The sequence below is a fragment of the Squalius cephalus genome (genome assembly GCF_949319135.1).
Source record: "Squalius cephalus genome assembly, chromosome: 22".
Lineage (NCBI taxonomy): Eukaryota > Metazoa > Chordata > Actinopteri > Cypriniformes > Leuciscidae > Squalius > Squalius cephalus.
In genome coordinates this window covers 29,755,348-29,773,225 of record NC_137143.1, presented here as the reverse complement: position 1 = coordinate 29,773,225, position 17,878 = coordinate 29,755,348, and the positions used below count along the sequence as shown (strand labels likewise).

The following is a 17,878-nucleotide window of genomic DNA, read 5'->3' as shown; positions in this document are numbered from 1 at the left end:
TTAGTAGGATTTCAGGGAAAATTAATGCATTGGTTTCATAATATATACATCTTTTTTGTTTAATGTAAGTGACATTACTGTGTTCTGTGTGTCATTTTTGGTGGAGTACTCAGCCTAATTTTACTCGACTCAATAGTGCCATCAACTGGCCATAATCTATACTGAACCTGAAATTATGATGGAAAGGGTTCTCAGTAATCTTGCATGTCAACAGCAATGTCCAAATTTAAATAATAAATTGGCAGATTTATTTTGTAGGGGGAAAATGATAAACTATACATTCATACAGTGAAATCACTGTTAGATACGTTGCTTAATGGCTCAATAAAACTCACATGACTCCTTATAGAAGGAGAATAGTATAGAATAATAGGCCTGAATAAAATAAAGAATTTGATGAGAGATATTTCATATTGAAATCTCTGACTTTTGGTTACAGAGTTATAAGATATGTTTGAGAGTGTTGAGACATTTTGCTAGGGTCTTTTTTTTTTTCTTCAGGAGACAAATCTGAAAGGCAGGAGGCTCTTCGTTGAATGTCATTACTGTCTAGGAGAAACAATTGAGAAATCACAGAGTTGTCATTCGACGCCCGTTCCCTTACCCAGGTTTCCCGTGCAGAGGCAGTTGTGAGTCCGGGGAGGAGGTTTGGTCTGGTGGCTGTCCAGAATTTGCTGCACGAGCTGCTCTGCTGAGAAGCCAGTGCTGCTATTCCCATTGCTGCAAGTCCACTTGATGCCATGAACTGCCGGGAGAGAGAGGACACAGACGTCAGCCAGACAGCCACACAGACCAGCACCTCGCCAGCACTACTGACACTGCAGGGGAGAGAGCCTGACTGCCCCACCACTCTCACTCATCACGGGCACAATCCGTCTTATGGAAAGAGCGTCTGTGTCATGCTGTTGATTACCACTGACTCGACTCTCAGTTTGCACTAACTCTGTGTTTACAGTTTTTGCGCTTGCAATGAAAGTACGTGGTTTTAAAATTAGGGGCTATTTACCATGAAAAACTAAGAAAAACCATGAAGCCGGTTTAGGCCAGGTATATTTCAGTTTAGTTTGTGCCAACCCTGGGTTTTAGGCACCATGAAAGTGGCTCAGCCGAAATTGGACCAATCAGCTGTGAGCAAAGTGACACATCTCTGACGCAATAAATGCGCTCCCGCTATGGCGAGCCGTTTTCGGCCGAAATCTTGATATATTAACGATACAATTTTCAGTTAAAATGCTAATTCTTGATATCAGGGATGAAATTACTACTAGTAAAAATATGAATTCTTAATATCAACAATGACGTCATCACTCGCAGAAATTGAGTTCTTGATATCAATAATTGAATATCAATTCTTGATATGTGTAATTTTATTTTTACTAGTTAAATGTCACCATAGGCTGCCATTAAAATTCAATTGTTGATATCAAGAATTGATTTCTTACTAGTTGCAAATCAGTAATTCTTACAAGTAAAAATCTAAATGTTTGATATCAATAATTTGTTTCTAGAAAAAAATATAAATTCCTGATATCAAGAATTCAATTGTCACTAGTTGAAATGTATTTCAAGATTTTCAACATGTTACATTTGTTATTTCTGATATCTGAAAATCTATTTCTGATATCATTAACCGAGTAATTTCAAATATCTAAAATGTCTTTCTTACTAGTAACAATCACATTCCTGATATAAGAAATTAACATTGTCAATAGTGACAATCAAATTATTGATATCAAAAATGATTTTTTTAAATAGCAATTCAATTGTTGATATAGATTAGACATTTGCACTAGTAACCACACAATTACTGATAACAAAAATGATGATTTTTAGTAAGAATTGTATTTCTGATATGTGAAATTGGAATTTCAACTAGTAAGAAATTAATTCATTAACAATTGAATTTGAATGGCAGCCTATGGTGACATTTAACTAGTGAAAATACAATTACAGACATCAAGAATTATAGTTTTTACTAGTTGAAATTTAATTTCTGATATCAAGAATAAGCATTTTAACTAGTTAAATTCGAATTGTTGATATCAAGAATTCATATCCTGGGAATGAATAAAAGTCAAAACGGCTTGCCAGTTTCTCTTGCTGCAAATTAAAGATCACAACATAGTAACTATTTTTAAATACATAATTGTCTGGCTTTTAGCGGTGATTATTTCTTATGATTATTTGATATATTTCATATAAATATTATAGCCCAAATTTTTGTTTAATTATTATTAGTTTAAATGAACAAAATTATATACAGATAATATGTAATATAAATAAGATATGGAATCAGTAGATAAAGCTTAAAAAATGACTACGTGAGCTTACATGTCCGAGTCTCTGTATACATAGGCTATATATATTATCAACTAAATAAACTAACTCCACAACTTTCACTTGCGCTGATATAGCAAGACGTTTTCTTCTTGTTTCTTCTTGTGTAAATTAATTTACGTATGCCATATTCTCCAATCTCTTCGGCAGAAGAGAGAAAGAATTTAGCCGATTCTGACTATTGCAAGAAGTGAATTGAAATGTTTCAAAGCATGTGATTGGCTGTTCGCTACTGATGTCACACTTTCATGATCTCAAGATAAAAGCCTGAGTTGACATAGCAAGTTTATGATCAGTGTCATAACTGCATTGGTTTAGTTTTGTCTACTTGAAACTAATCCTGTAACCCAGAGTTTGACACATGTATCATAAGCTTGTACTGAACCTGGAACATTCCTAAAGTGGCAGAAAAATATGCTTTACTTCCTTTCAAATGATGAGACAACTGTGAGGCGACTGTGGTTAAACAGGTGCTGTTTCAGATCACCCAAAACCAGTCTAATAAAGCAAAGCAGTTCAACCCTGACATCTGCTGGACATCTTCAGGTACTACACCTAAACAACAGGCGATCAATGAATGGCTTATGTTACAAGCCTGAACCAGTCAAATACGGGTTTACTCTATCTATGCTGTTTCATGTGCAGTATGTTCCAGTAATGAGGCCCTGGATGCAGCTTTAATGAGATGAAAGCATCACAGATCTATATGAGCAGAGTGACAGTTACTAAAGCCATCTTGTTTGCTTCTTCTAATGTTGATAGAAAACACAGCATGGAACCGTGCACTTCATCTACTGAGAGCATCATTTTTCATCTTTCAGTCCAGAAATAAACATCACAGTCATCTGACACAATCCAATTAGAGACACTCAGAGAAGAACTTCATGATTTCAGTCAATACAAATCAGTTTAGAGAGAGAGAGAGAGAGAGAGAGAGAGAGAGAGAGAGAACACAGCTGCTAACATATATATATATATATATATATATATATATATATATATATATATATATATATATATATATATATATATATATCTTATATAGATGCATATTATAGTATTTTGCTTATTTAACTTTTGTTGAGCACATTTCACCCTTAAATTCTCATTCTGTTATTAAAATAATAAACAAACAAACAAACAAGTTTACAGTATTGAAATCATATATATTGTTGTACTAAATTTAATTGAAGGGTGACTTAAAATATGTTTAAAAAAATAATTAAGAATCTAATTAAAATCATTGAGAATAATCAGAGTTACATCGCAACTCAAAGGTAAGACATCCAGACACATTACAGTATGGAGAATACAGGGTAAATGCGCTTAACTGACATAAAATAAAATAAGCTCAATGTTCTTTATGCGATATTTAAATGATGTTCACGTTCTTCCGCTGACATGTTAAGATATTTTTACCTGAATCACACACATCTAACCAGAATGCCCTTTTATGCCCCAGTACATATATGGGCCACATCAAGTCCACATTTGATCTGAACAGCTTGCATCATTCAAAATACATGAGTGGTGAGAGCAGTCAGCATCAGCAACCTTAAATATTTGAGTTCCCACACAACCCTCTGCGACGTCCACCTGTCACCAGTAGGTGGCAGTACCACACCGTCATTGAGCTTCACTCGCCGAAGGTCATTCAAAGAGATGATGATGATGTGAGAAGCGTTCTCCTGCCCTTTCTACCACATCATGAAGTTAATGACTCATTGATGTGTGTTAAGATTTAAAAGTCACTCTAACATTACATTGCTGTGAATGTACAGAGAGTGTGGCAGTGTGTGAACACAGACGTGGTCTTAAACTCTATTGGTTTTGTGAAGTTAAAAGCACAGGAGAGACCAGAGGATGAGTGTCAGAATGATTTGGATCTTCTCCTGACATGCATGAGCAGTACAGATGCACCCCTCTGAGAACTAAACAGTATTTGGACACTTTAAAATGTCTGAATGTCATACAAAATATGAAGGCAAATGCCACTTGTTTTGATATTTTATTATCTAATCATGCAGTGACATTCAGATATTTCAAGTGTGACTTAAATGCCTAAACTACCATGTAGATACAGATTCTCTTCTCTGAAATAACCATGAATATACAGCTATTAAATAAATTGATAAATACATAAGCACAGTGTATTTGTGTCTTCTGTAACTAATCATGCTTTGTTTTTCTCTATACTAGACATATTATACTACTAACCAGTCTATAAATGTAGTTTAACACTCACACATTGGTTTGAGCTGCCCGATGAGCTCTTCCTTGGTCCATTTGGCCCATTCTTTCTTATCTGTGTTGATGGAGCACAGGATGGGTCCACACGGTTTCCCACAATCCTCTATGGCGGGCACGTTCAGGTAGTGGACCAGCACAATGTCAGGGTTCTAAAGAGAGAAAAAAGAAACGGATGATGAGATGAAAGAACGAATATAATGAGGGAAGAAGGAAGTTAAGACAAGAGCGAGTTGAAATTGACACAAAAGGAGAACAGCGAGTTTCTGCTCAAAAGAAAGTCCGAACATTTTTTTGATTGGGTCCATGGAGAAGATTTAGGAAGCATGCCTTGAATAAAATGTGGTAAACCACGAAAAAGCCCGAATGAATACTGCGATGGTGCTCTCACATACTGACGTTTCTTCAACTTCAGGGATTGACTTTTTATTATAACTAGAACAGATAAATAAATAGACGAGATTTCAGCTTTTCCTCCCAAACCCAGATTTGTTCCCTTAAAGGTATAGCGGAGGATTTTCCCGAATTTTAGAAAAGAACCGCCCTCTCCACTTTTAGAAAAAATGCACATGCGCAACACTCTACCTGCTCCCGAGAGGGAACGCCTATTAAACGTGTGCACGAGCTAATCATAGCTTACATTAACTTTTACTAGCAGTGATTTTAAATGGATTTCTCCAAATAGCATGCCAAACTTTACCTGTCAAGTAGAAACTTCATCAGTGGGAAGCCCAACCTGTGTTTTGAGCGCACGCCATCGTGTGAATCGTGTGCACGAGCACGTACGACGGCCTTACGTAAACATATCACCAGAATGATTGACACGTAGGAGGACCAATAGTCTTGATGATCCACCCGGAAAAAGAAAATCCTGCGCTATACCTTTAAACTATAAAAAAAATGACAAAACAATGCATATCTAAACAGACTGAACATTTATGGTGTGAAAATTATTATATCATTTTTTCTACACAAATTATGACTGTCAATAAGTCCTGACCTCACTACCACCACAACCAAGAGTTTTATAAAGTTTTTAGTGCACTTGCTAATGAGACAAGCGTCAGTGAGTCTCAAATAGACCGACCATAATTTATGTTTCATGGCATCTGGTGTGAAGATAACAGTGGACCGTAACAGTGGACAAAGGTTTGCTACGTTTTGATTCAGCATCTATTTATATAATGATGCTTTAGATTCTAGAGAGCATTTAATTGGACAGAAAATATGATGAAAAGCTGAAGAGATGTCATCAGAATCATTGATCCATATCGGCACAAGTGAGAGACTGTAAGTTTTGCGAATTTTGTCATTGTTTTGGAGCGCACTAGATAACCTTAAGGCTAACATATTCATACTTAATTTTGGTCTCATGGGGACTTTAACAAATAAAAACGTGTGTATTAAAAGTGTGATTTACAGAAGTCCACAGGGCAGAATTTGCATACAGTTAAAGAAACACCCATATGCAGAAGTGAAATTAACCCATGCAATTACAACTCCATCTAAACACACACACACACACCGGAGAATCTGAGCCACGGCGGAGGAGCAAACGCGCTAAACGTCGGGTCTGCGAGTTGTTTTGCGTTCGGTGGCATGGAGGTGGGAGTTGTTAATTGGCAAGCACGCGTGAAAACACAACAGTCTCCCATTCTTCGCCCGAACTCCTCGGAGCAGATGCCCCCAATTAACTTCTAAGTATTTACCAACATCAAAACACCGCAATTCATGCCGGCTCAGAATTACGGCCATAAATTATCCTAATTGACAGCGTAAGAGTAATAGGTGTTGTTTAAAGCTCAGCTGCTATAAGCATGAGTCGTGGGTGTGAAGGGGAAACGTGGAGCTTTGGGGCCAGACTGACTAATCAAACCGGAGCTCATAGATTCACCCAAAGGACACGACTGACACATGTGAACGAAACACAGAAACAGCCAGGAGTGTTGTGCATTTTATGCTCATTTATAGCCAAGAAAGTAAGAGAGATGGAGAAACTGAGTCAGTTAGGATTAGTTATTCACCACCCATCATTTGTCTCCCAAAAATGATCTAGTTTATAGTTGGGGTTGAGTAAAAGCACATGTGCATGACGGGGAAGGTTGGCACGGGTTCTCTGACAGAGAGAAATGTGGCAGCGGCAGCAGCTTGAGCCGTTTTTGAGGCTTTGTCAATGTTAAACTGTCAATAAATTTCCCCTGCTGCCACTTACTTACCTTCTCTATCAATCCAACTCCACGCTTTTCCACCCGAAACTCTACAGCGAGTCACGCGATCTGAGCTAATCGATGAGATACGGGCCAGAACTTGACTTTAAAATCAGTTCCTTTTGTCTTTGCATCACCTTTGGCTTTTAAATAGAGCCAATCATTCAGCGTTCTTGCCCGGAAGAGTTAGTACGTCTCTCTCAGGCTCCGTGAAAGATGGAATCAACTTCTCCTTTCTCAGCGTCTGTCCGACGGCTCCATTAGCATTTTAATATTGCAGCGTTAGCGACCAGATGGGAGACGGAAAAGAGCTAACACATTCAGGGATGCATATTTCAAGGTGTTTGCACAATACCTTTGGTAGATTTAAGGAAAAAAAAAAACTAGCTGATTTCATCACAGTCTCAAACAAGAGAGAAATTGGATTGCATTATTTGTTTGCCCTTTGAAGGCACTATTTTACTGTTTTGTGCTAAAACTTCTACGCCAGCATATTCGCCACCACTCACCGTTTTTATGAGCAAGAACATTCTGGAAAGGGGATGTAGTTGCTCAAAAGTGTCAAATGTAATATGTGCAACAGAAGGGTCTCACGCAGTTTCAGTCACAAATGCCTGATGCAAAAATGCAAATTTGATTGTCTGGTTATATGCAATTTCAGAGAGTCACATAATCTGTTTTTGTTTGGCAAAAGGTGGACTCGAACGTGGGTCGATATATGCGTCACAACTTTCAGCCACACGCCTTACCTCTACAGTATTACTAACATTAACTATCCAGCATCTTCCAGAATTGTATCTGGCCCAACCAGACGTCAGTGGGCAGAGTTAGTGTAAATAACCTGTTTTCTGCCCACATTTTCAGTACTAGTGTATTATGAATGTATTTAAACATTGTAAAATGTGTTAATTTAATCAAATTGGCCAAAATATTTAACACAAAATGGATGTGAAATTAGCATTTTTGACTGGTTCTCAGCCAGGGGCCCGGAGCCCACTAGAGGGCCTCAGCAAACTTCCAAAGGGCCTAAAAAGGACTAAACATCCTCAAAATAAGGTAATTTAGTTAAGAAGTACAATGTAAGCTTTACAAAATTTGTACGTTTTTTGCAAGACATCAAGAAAAGAAGAAAAAAATTATATTTGCTCATCTTTGCTTGAAGGGTGTTAAGATGTTTACTGAAAAAAAAGGAAGAAAATATTGATTAGAGAAATGATTTTTTTTTTTTTTTGCTGTGCACACACATTTTCCTACAGTTTCTCCTCTTCTATCTGGAGAGCCTTCACAGAAACTGTTGCACTTTTTCTTGGGTTGCCAATCTGTTGCACATTTATCTAATATTGTTGTAATTTTTGAGTTTTTCCTGCACCTATAAAGTCACATAAAAAGCAAACTGAGTTATTCGTATCATGTCAGTCAAACCTCTCCCTGTATTAGGCGGTTCTAAGTGCATGTCATCTAGACGGTTTTACTCTGTCAAAAGGTTTATTTATATAGCACATTTCATACAAGATCAAAAGATCAAATTTCTCCTCAATGACGTGCTGACTCACCCCAAAAGTTTCCTTGTTTTAGAACTGAATTTTATAAGTGATTTTCACTCCATTTCTCTCTGGTTCACTTCCCAATGGTGCAATACGTGCTGTTGCTTATGGCAGCTTCAACACATGGCTGTAACCTGGCAACAAGCCTTGACAGATACACACACTCTCACACACACAAACACGCATGTTTGCATGTGTGGCCAGTGTAGCTCAACCATAAACTGCTTCCCATCTCATCAAAGCTAATGAAAGTAATAAATTAAGTGTATAAATACTCTCTCTCTCTCTCTCTCGCTCTCGCTCTCTCCTTCCACACAGGTGGATCTTGCATTACAGGCACGTCTGTGTCAGTTTGTAAATGTCTGGAGTCGTCTCACACCTGCTGTACTTCAGCTGTGTGTCTCATTCAAACTGCTGCACAGCAAACACACATTCAAAAACACACGCAAATGCAATATGAATAAGAAATAGTACCAAATATGAGATCGGTGTGAGGGAAAAGACTGAAATTTAACCTTTTATGCGCTGAAAATCTTCCCCTCTGATACTTTTATGGTGCTTTTTTTCCCCCGTTTCACTTTCACTATATGGAAAAAATGACGACAGACTTTTAAAGTCGCATGAGGTGGAAGTTGCGATATAATTGTTTCCCTATTGTGGTGTATATTTGAATGAATCAGCTTTTCGAACAAGAACAAATGTAGGGCGGGATTTGATTTTGCTTATCGGGAATTGATTAGATGGTTGTGGTTTGCTATTGGTCGATCTCGTGTGAGTGACATGTTGCCCCGCCCTCATCAGAGAAGACGAGATGTCGGAGAGGAAGTTATTTTGTTTGAAGATTATGAGGGCACATAAATTAAAAAAATAAATCATATACTGCAATATGTCATGAAAAACAAGAAATGTCCATTTTGATTTCATGTTGACTTTAATTTATGGATGAACTATGATTCTAAATGTGAATCACACGGATCCAGATACAGCGTCCGCACAGTGTTTGACATTCTGCTGGCACGACACTGTGTTTGACGCGTGACATCTATCGATCACACGGTCTGTGTGTGTGTTACTCATAGCCGTCTGCATTGCATATTGTGTTAGTGTAAATGCATTGAGAGTGTGTGTTGTACTCTGGGCTGTGTTTAATAGCTGCCCTGGACGCAGTGAACATGATGATGAATGTTCCAGTGTGTCCATCATTAAGCTGCTCTCTGCCCAGGGCGCACGCGTACACACACACACACACACACACACACACACACACACACACACACACACACACACACACACACACACATACGCACGCACACACACACACACACACACACACACACACACACACACACACACACACACACACACACACACACACACACACACACACACACACACACACACACACACACACTTCATTTCAAGGGCAATTTGGTCTCACATGTGAAGGGTTTTACGTGTGGACACAGAAGTGTGTTTTGTAACCCATTAGGTTTTTCTGCATTTAAACTGCCCAGAGGCTCCTGACACTGATCTCTGCGCTTTATAGTCTCTCCAATCACCTAATCTACAAGCTGTTTGCTGTGGCTTTCTTTACGCTGTCTAAAGTATTCATCCCATTGATGCTATTCATTATGACATTAAAACATGAATACGCAAGTTTACAGAGAGAAAAAGAGCCTGAAGTGCTGCATTAACCCTTTGTTGCACAAATTATTAAATCACAGAAAAACTATGTTTCTTTTTACTTCAATACTATCATATAATTATTCCAATTTATTTATTATCATTGATATTTTCAAAAGAATGTATTCTGACCAGTTGCAAATATTTATATTCATTAATTAAAAATATAACGACATATAAAATCGGACAGCCAAATAGAATTATAGGTAAGGGTTAAAGCTCATCACTCACAGTGGTTTGATTGTAATACATCCTGAACAGTTAAAATGGATTTTTAAAGATGACTGTTAGTGGACACCAGCATCAGAGCGTTAATCATATTTTTCTCACTTTTATTTACATGCACAGACCCACATGAATACAAATGAACACACATGCAGCTCTACTGACAGGCATCTGCCACGGGGAATAGAGACGTCTCTTAAGCAAATGGAGATGTGCAAGAGAGTTGAGAAGATCTACTGTGGCATAACAGGAAATTAATTGAGGACATCAATACAGCATTAATCTTTAAAACACAGATGCAGAAAAAGCGAGAGATGTGACAAGAATGCGAGAGAGAGAAAAAGAAAGAAAGAGACAGAAACAAACTGGACAAAAATATAATTATTTAAATTATGAAAGTAATTCATTTTATTTATGATGGCAGGATGACTTGCATTAATGTAAAATATATTTTAAAAGTATAATTTAAATTTCAATAAAGTTCCCAAGAGTCTCAGAGAGCACAGAGAAAAACTGATGCATGATGGACTCAAACAAAGTGAAAAAATTAATAAATATATCTTTGCATGCAAGGTCGGACATAATGAAAAGGCTGAAAAGCGAACATCAATCATTGTGTGTGATTTGAGTGTGTGTGGCCAAAATGTCTATTTATAACTATGTTTGTGTACATCAATGAAACACATTAAGAGATAAAGGGGAAAGAAAGAGTTATAAATCTTTTGAGAATATCTGAGCATTCTTAACGAGCATCATTGTCAAAATATCAAAAATGCACCTTTAGAACAAGATAAATCTACATGAGTGTGTACAATATGAAAGCTTGCTTTCAAAGAATATATATGATTTAAGCTTTTTTTTTTGTCTTTTGCCACTTGATGCTTCAAATCTACTGTTTTTACTTGAAGACATGATTATGTATTGAAATATACATGGTGTGACCTCTGTTTGACCTTCTGTTTTACTGGGGAAAATATCCTATTTCAGCTCGTTTCTCCCCATTTGTGTTTGTGTTCCACTAGATTGAAAGTGTGTTAATGAAGGAGAAGAAACCGAGGAACGATGAGAAGCTGCACACGGACACCGGGGGAATGCTTGAGAAACAAAAATGCTTACCGGACTTAAAGAGAGTCTTGGTTGCGTGACAGCGCTTTAATTGCTTCATTACCGTAATTAATTTGCTCTCTTTTCAATTAGCAGCTGGGCCTTTGTGATATTTTTCAGCTGTTATTTTCTCTCCTCTTTTCTTTCATTTGCTCTCTCTTTCTCTCTGATCTCGTGGGATAGACCTGAAGTTGCACCCCTCCGAATAGTGAAAGTCCAGAGAAGCTTCTAGAGCAGTGACTGTTCAGTGATGTATCGCTCTCATCCTCCAACACATCTGCCTCCCTCTCTCTCTCTCTCTTTTTTATTGAGTTTTATTGGCATAACCAGAAATGAATCTGTGCCTGCACATAAAACTCCACAGTTTTTCACAGAATGTCAGTGCCTATCAAATCATACAATTCCACACATCGCTCACACCTTGCATGTTTATTTATTGGAAAACGTGATTTCACAATGTTCCTAGATTAAAGTGGTGCTATGCAGTTTTAGCAATTTCTCCGCTGTTTTCTCGCTTTTTGCTCGCGGGTTTCTCTATAGAGCTCCCCCTACAGCTTCGGAATAGATATTTGACAACACTGTCGTCAAAACTCGTTGGCGACTCTCCCCCCTCCCATCTTCTCCCTCTGGTCATGTGCATTTGTTTTCAAAGAAGCTGCGAATGCACGGAGCCATGTCCACTGAGGTATGTATGATACACAGAAGGCTAGCATATAAATGTATGTGTGCAGTGCCGTAAAGCAATTTCAGTTCAGTTGTTCAGTTAAAGGTAAACTATGCAGTTTTTTTTTTAGCTTAATTTACCTTAACTGAACAGCTTCGGAGTCATTGGAATGGTTATATGACTTTTTTTCGGGTTGAATGGTGGCCGTCTCGCTTCCCCCTCTCGGGTGTGAGCAGAAAAAACACCCTTGCAACTTTGGGCCGGCGGGAAGTATCGCGTGATATCAGGTCTCGCGATGTAACAAATTGCTTTACGGCACTGCACATGTACATTTATATGCTAGCCTTCTGTGTATCATACATACCTCAGTGGACATGGCTCCGTGCATTCGCAGCTTCTTTGAAAACAAAAGCACATGACCAGAGGGAGAAGATGGGAGGGGGGGGGGAGTCGCCAACGAGTTTTGACGACAGTGTTGTCAAATATCTATTCCGAAGCTGTAGGGGGAGCTCTATAGAGAAACCTGCGAGCAAAAAGCGAAAACAGCAAAGAAATTGCCAAAACTGCATAGCGCCGCTTTAAGGTAGATTAAGCTAAAAAAAACTGCATAGTTCCCCTTTAACATCTTTGTTGATCCTAAAACAACATTCTGTCCTTCGGATGAGACATTAAACCGAGGTCCTGACTCTCTGTGGTCATTAAAAATCCCATGGCACTTCTCGTAAAGACTAGGGGAGTAATCCCGGTGTCCTGGCCAAATTCCCTCCATTGGAACTTACCAATCATGGTCTCCTAATAACCCCATCCACTGAATTGTCTCTATCTCTCTGTCTCTCTCCTCTCCACCTACAGCTGGTGTGTGTGAGCGCACTGGTGCCGTTATACTGTGGCTGCCGTCGCATCATCCAAGATTCACACTGGTGGTGGACGACGAGAGAAACCTGATATGATTGTAAAGCGTTTTGGGTGTACAGTAGTACATATGAAAGCGCTATATAAACGCCTCATTCATTCCAATCAACCAATCAGATAAGAGGGACAAGTTTACAGTTTATGTCTAGTTTAGGTTTACAACCAGGTGCTTCTACATCAGTTTTATTCACCAATCATGAATAACCAAGTTATGGTTAAAGATATGACTATGTTTTCGGACAGGAATGTTTTAGTTGGCTAAATCACGGTGACCCTATTTATTTATTTTTTCCTTATTATAATCACATTTTTCACATTTTCAAGTACAAGTTCAATAAACAGATAAAATACATTTTTATTTGCTAATTTATAATGCTTTCAGATACCAGTAAGACTTTATCACTCTTGTTTTACCATATTTAGCGTATTTAAATCCACTACACACAATTCCAAAGATATTCACCCACTCAAAATATATGAGCCTATCAATAACATTACATGTATTATTATTCCCAAGATTAGCTGCCAACAATATGACAGCATTAAATAAATGAATTGACAAAATAAATAAATTAACTAAATATAACTATGACATATAACTGATTATTTCTATAAAAAAATATACAATTATATTTAGTAATATAATTAAATTGTGTAATATATACAATTGTAATTATATACAATATATAATTGTATAATATTAATAACAAATTATTTCTATAAAATATATATAATATTTCTTTATATAATTATATAATATATAACAAATTATACATTTATATTTGTTCTGTCAAATCGATTTATCACATCTGACATCTATAAGTGTGTTTATATAGTGTATGTGTGTGTGTGTATATATATATATATATATATACACACACACACACATACACGCACACAAACACACACACACACACGCGCACACACACACACACTATATAAACACAAACTTTTATGTTAGATGCGATTAATCGTTTTGACAGCCCTAATTTATTTAGATATTTCATTATTTTAATTAAAATTCTGGTATATGGTATTATCTTTACTTCAAAAAGAAATACTAAAATAAAAATATGCTAAAATGTGAATGAGAGTTACAAGGTCGAAATAAAATAACTCCGGAACAAAACCACGAGCAGACAAATCCTGTTTCTCCCGGTCTGGTCCGTGACGCCGGGCGAAGAGGTTCTGAACAGAGTCTTTGTGCTCCTGATACTGTTCTGCAGCTTTCACGGTTACTCACACCACTGAAATCTGGATATATGGCTTTCCTTTTGTTGAAGAACTTTTCAGCTTTTATTTAGCTTGCAAGCGATATCTAGTGTCCGCGTGTCTTCCCGTTTGCTGGACTGGTGAGGGTGTGTGTGTGTGTGTGTGTGTGTGTGTCAGAGGCGAACAGCTCGTAATCAGCTCCAGAACGCTTCGGCTTCAGCGCTACCTTAAGGCCTTTCAGGAAGGATGTATTATTTAATGGGCTGTGAGCTCTTGCTCCTTGACTTTTGCTGTTCTTTCTCTGTCAGTCTGTCTCTCTAACACACACACACACACACACGTTCTCAGAAACCACTACTTCCAGACGAAACCTGCCGGGCTTTGAAACACTGAACCCACCTTGAGGTTTTTGTTCGAACAAAGCCATAATGGCTGTTCCTGTCTGAGAGGTCAAGGGGAAAACTGCACTAATGGCTCACTGGCTCCACAACACGCCACATTTGTCTCAGGACCTCCTGTGAGTGGAGGTCACAATCATCTCCTGAGGATCTGTGGATTTCAACAAATGCATGTGTGTGTGTGTGCGTGTGTGTGTTTTCACGGCTCTCAGGTTGGCTGGCACAGGAAGTCTCAGTTCTCCTCAAGGACTTGACAGAAAGGCTTGGATATGTCACGTAGTGTTCAGACGGAAGGCTTAAGTCATGGCTTTCACTTTTCAAGTTAGTCTTTTTGGGAAAGAACAGTGCTGAACTTCAAAAGGAAACGAATAATGCCTAAAGTTTGGGAGGGTTTAAGTGTCATTGTCCACTGGGAACTTTTGTTATAAAATACTTATTTTGAAGCATGTTTGACTCCTACTTTGATAAGAAAATGTTCGGAATACAATTTTCTTTCTTGTATTTTCTATTGAAGCAGGACAGGACATATTCGAGTTGATTTAGCCAATTTCCTTTAGTTAACTTGCAGCTTCTAGTCATTTGCAGGTTGTATCAGTTTGTCAGACGTTCTCATTCTACAGAGACTCTGCAAAAATTAGCATACTGTACGTCCCCTGCAAACAAGATGAGTCATCAGTATTTTCCCATTTTCCCAAAAGGGACAGACAGTAAAGTGTAGACCACAAACATTTATTAAAGTCCCCCTGTGGTGAAAATCAAGTTTTTAATGTTGTTTATATGTCTACGTGGTGTGTTTAAGATGCTTTAAGACAAACCATGTGCAAATTCATAAGTCGACACCATTGCTGAGTGTTTTCTCCTTAAAACTGCAGTGAACCAAAAACCCGGTTTGAAATCGCAGGTGTTTCTTACGTCACAAACTACTTTGTAACCAATCACGTGAACTTGCGGGAAGGCTTTAACCTATCATTACTATTCTCTGGAGCAGGGGAGTCTCGAGAGTTATCCCAGTATATTTTTCTATTGATAATATGAAGAACCGTGTACATTTAGCAACATAGCGGGTGAATTATGTAGCTATATGATGTATATTATGATGTTATGATGAACTATATGCCTTTCTCCACTGACGTTCAAAGCGTTTCTAAGGATGCTGATTTTAAGAAGGCAGATGTCTGGCTCTGAGATGGCGAACGGGAACATGGTTTGTGTAACATTAAGCCAAAGGCTAATCATATTAATTACCGTTATGTGACTTGTAGACGAGCATGTATAATTCTGAATCAGTTTCTGGTTCGAACATATACGGCTGAATTAAACCAGTATTTCCATTTGCCACTGTGCCGCGTTTATACAGTAAAGTTGAGCGAGTGGATCTCTGAGCTGGTGTGAGTGGAGGCGGGGCTAATTTGCATATTCATGGTTCTGTGTATACTAAATGAAGCAAGGGTGTAGAGTTACATTCAAGCTATTTTAAGGCATGAATACTTTTTTTTTTTTCACAGGAAAAAACATTTATGTCATTTTGGTGATCAAAGATGAGTTTTAAAGGGGACATATCATGCTAAATCCACTTTTTTAGCCCTTAAATGCATTTTGTTGTATATTTGGAGTGTTTAGAAGTACAGAAAAGTTGAAATTATTCTCTTCAGGTGCTTCGTTGATATCTTTATATTTTGTTTTGGCCTTATTTTTCAACCTGTTCCGATTTTTCTGTTATCTATGACGTTTTGTGAACTATTACGTCACAGTATTTGCAGCGGAACTGCCAAATAAGGACATTGACTTCCAGCCCAACACTTCCAGCAATCCGCCATTTTTATTTCTCGCTGCACTTTTGTAGTCCAAGCTAAAAGATGCAGAAGTTACGAGAGGGTAAGTTAAAATGTTCGGTTGTTGGATGTAGTAACCCACACGCTTCATTACACCGTCTAATGTAGATGAACTGCTGCGCTTGTGACAGGGCGCATGTTTAACTGAAAGAACGAGCAGAGAGAGAGAGACCCGGTCGCGCGCACGCACTCTTTCTCTCTTCGGAGCCAGGCGAAAATGTAAACAAGACACCGTCTCCAAACTAGACACTGTCTTGCTCTCTCTCCCTCGCATATATTAATCAAAATAAATCGACACGGTGGTAAAAGGTCGGAAGACCAAAGTTTCATGTGTAAATACAGTAACACACCATTGCGATACATCCATATGAAGACGTTGTTCTGCAGGTTCGTCGTCTTCATTTTCATCTCGCTCCGGCTCCGACTCTGGCTCGAACATGTAAGGCTGGCTGGACAAGTCTTCCGTTGTTGACATTTTGTTAATAACGTGTGAATAAAAAGTTTCTGTGCCGCTAGATAATCGTATCTCTGCTATCAAACTACAAAAATGGCCGAACGGGGTGGAGTTGAACCTCTGCATCCTGGAGAGGGGGCGGGGTATGAAGTGTCTCAATTGTATTTAAAGAGACCGCACCAAAACGAGTTGCTCTCAGACGCACATCAGAAAAGGGGTAGAAAAGGGGCCTGTGGAGCTATAATAATGAGGAATTCAGACCAAACATGTCACTTTAACTTCACTACATTTGAAAGACAAATATCGTACTTTTTACTCCACTACATTTCTGTCAAGGTCCTTGAGTAGAAAGTAGTTATGTTAGTCTCTAAAACGTGATTGGATTTTTGCCTGTTTGTTAAAGCTGTGGTTGTGTAGCTGGGTTTACACATAGATGTGTACTTCTTTTGTTGGGGTGCTTGGAGTTTTAAATTAAAAAAATATGATGATTATGGCTGTCTTTTTTTGTCAATTCAGTTGTTTCATTTCTATAGGTTTTCTAACATTCTAAAAGCTCTTAATTCCACAGATACTATACAAACTGGTCAGTGTATTCACTTGCTTCAGAGGCATAAGGTCCTGTAAGTATTACATACAACAATGCAACAATAATAAAACAATAAATTGACATTTGATACTTAAGTACTTTTAAAAACGAGTACGTCTGTACTTTTACTTAAGTACTTGTAACAGAGTAATATTTGACCAGTAGTATCTGTACTTTCACTCAAGTAAGGAAGTTATGTACTTTGTTCACCTCTGCTTTTACAATGGTGCTGTAACTATGAAGACGTGTGCTCTGAATGAAGCAGCGTGCGTGTGTGTGTGTGTGTGTGCTTGTGTTTGCAGTGGAGCTGAAGGTGAATGTTAACGCTGTATTAAGTGCAGTTGTGCAGTGTGTCCAGCCGAGACTCCACAACGCTCCCTAATGCCCGGCGGAAAGAGCAAATGGCTTCGCTTTACTCAGCATGAAATGGAAGTGAATGGACGGGTCAACTGCAATACAAGAATGTGGTCACA

At 38.2% G+C, this 17,878-nt stretch overlaps 1 protein-coding gene across 11 annotated transcripts in view; it reads right to left on the bottom strand.

Moving 5' to 3' along the window:
• camta1b (calmodulin binding transcription activator 1b) overlaps positions 1–17,878 on the bottom strand; it is a 275,440-nt gene that overhangs the window by 21,956 nt on the left and 235,606 nt on the right. For 10 of the 11 annotated variants that reach the window (XM_079858260.1, XM_079858262.1, XM_079858261.1 and 7 more), the window contains 2 exons: positions 4,583–4,736; positions 605–745 (listed from right to left, as the gene is read on the bottom strand). In XM_079858260.1, coding sequence (XP_079714386.1) covers positions 605–745; positions 4,583–4,736 — 295 coding nt within the window. The remainder of the gene's footprint in view (positions 1–604; positions 746–4,582; positions 4,737–17,878) is intronic. The other variant, XM_079858267.1, reaches the window with a different exon arrangement.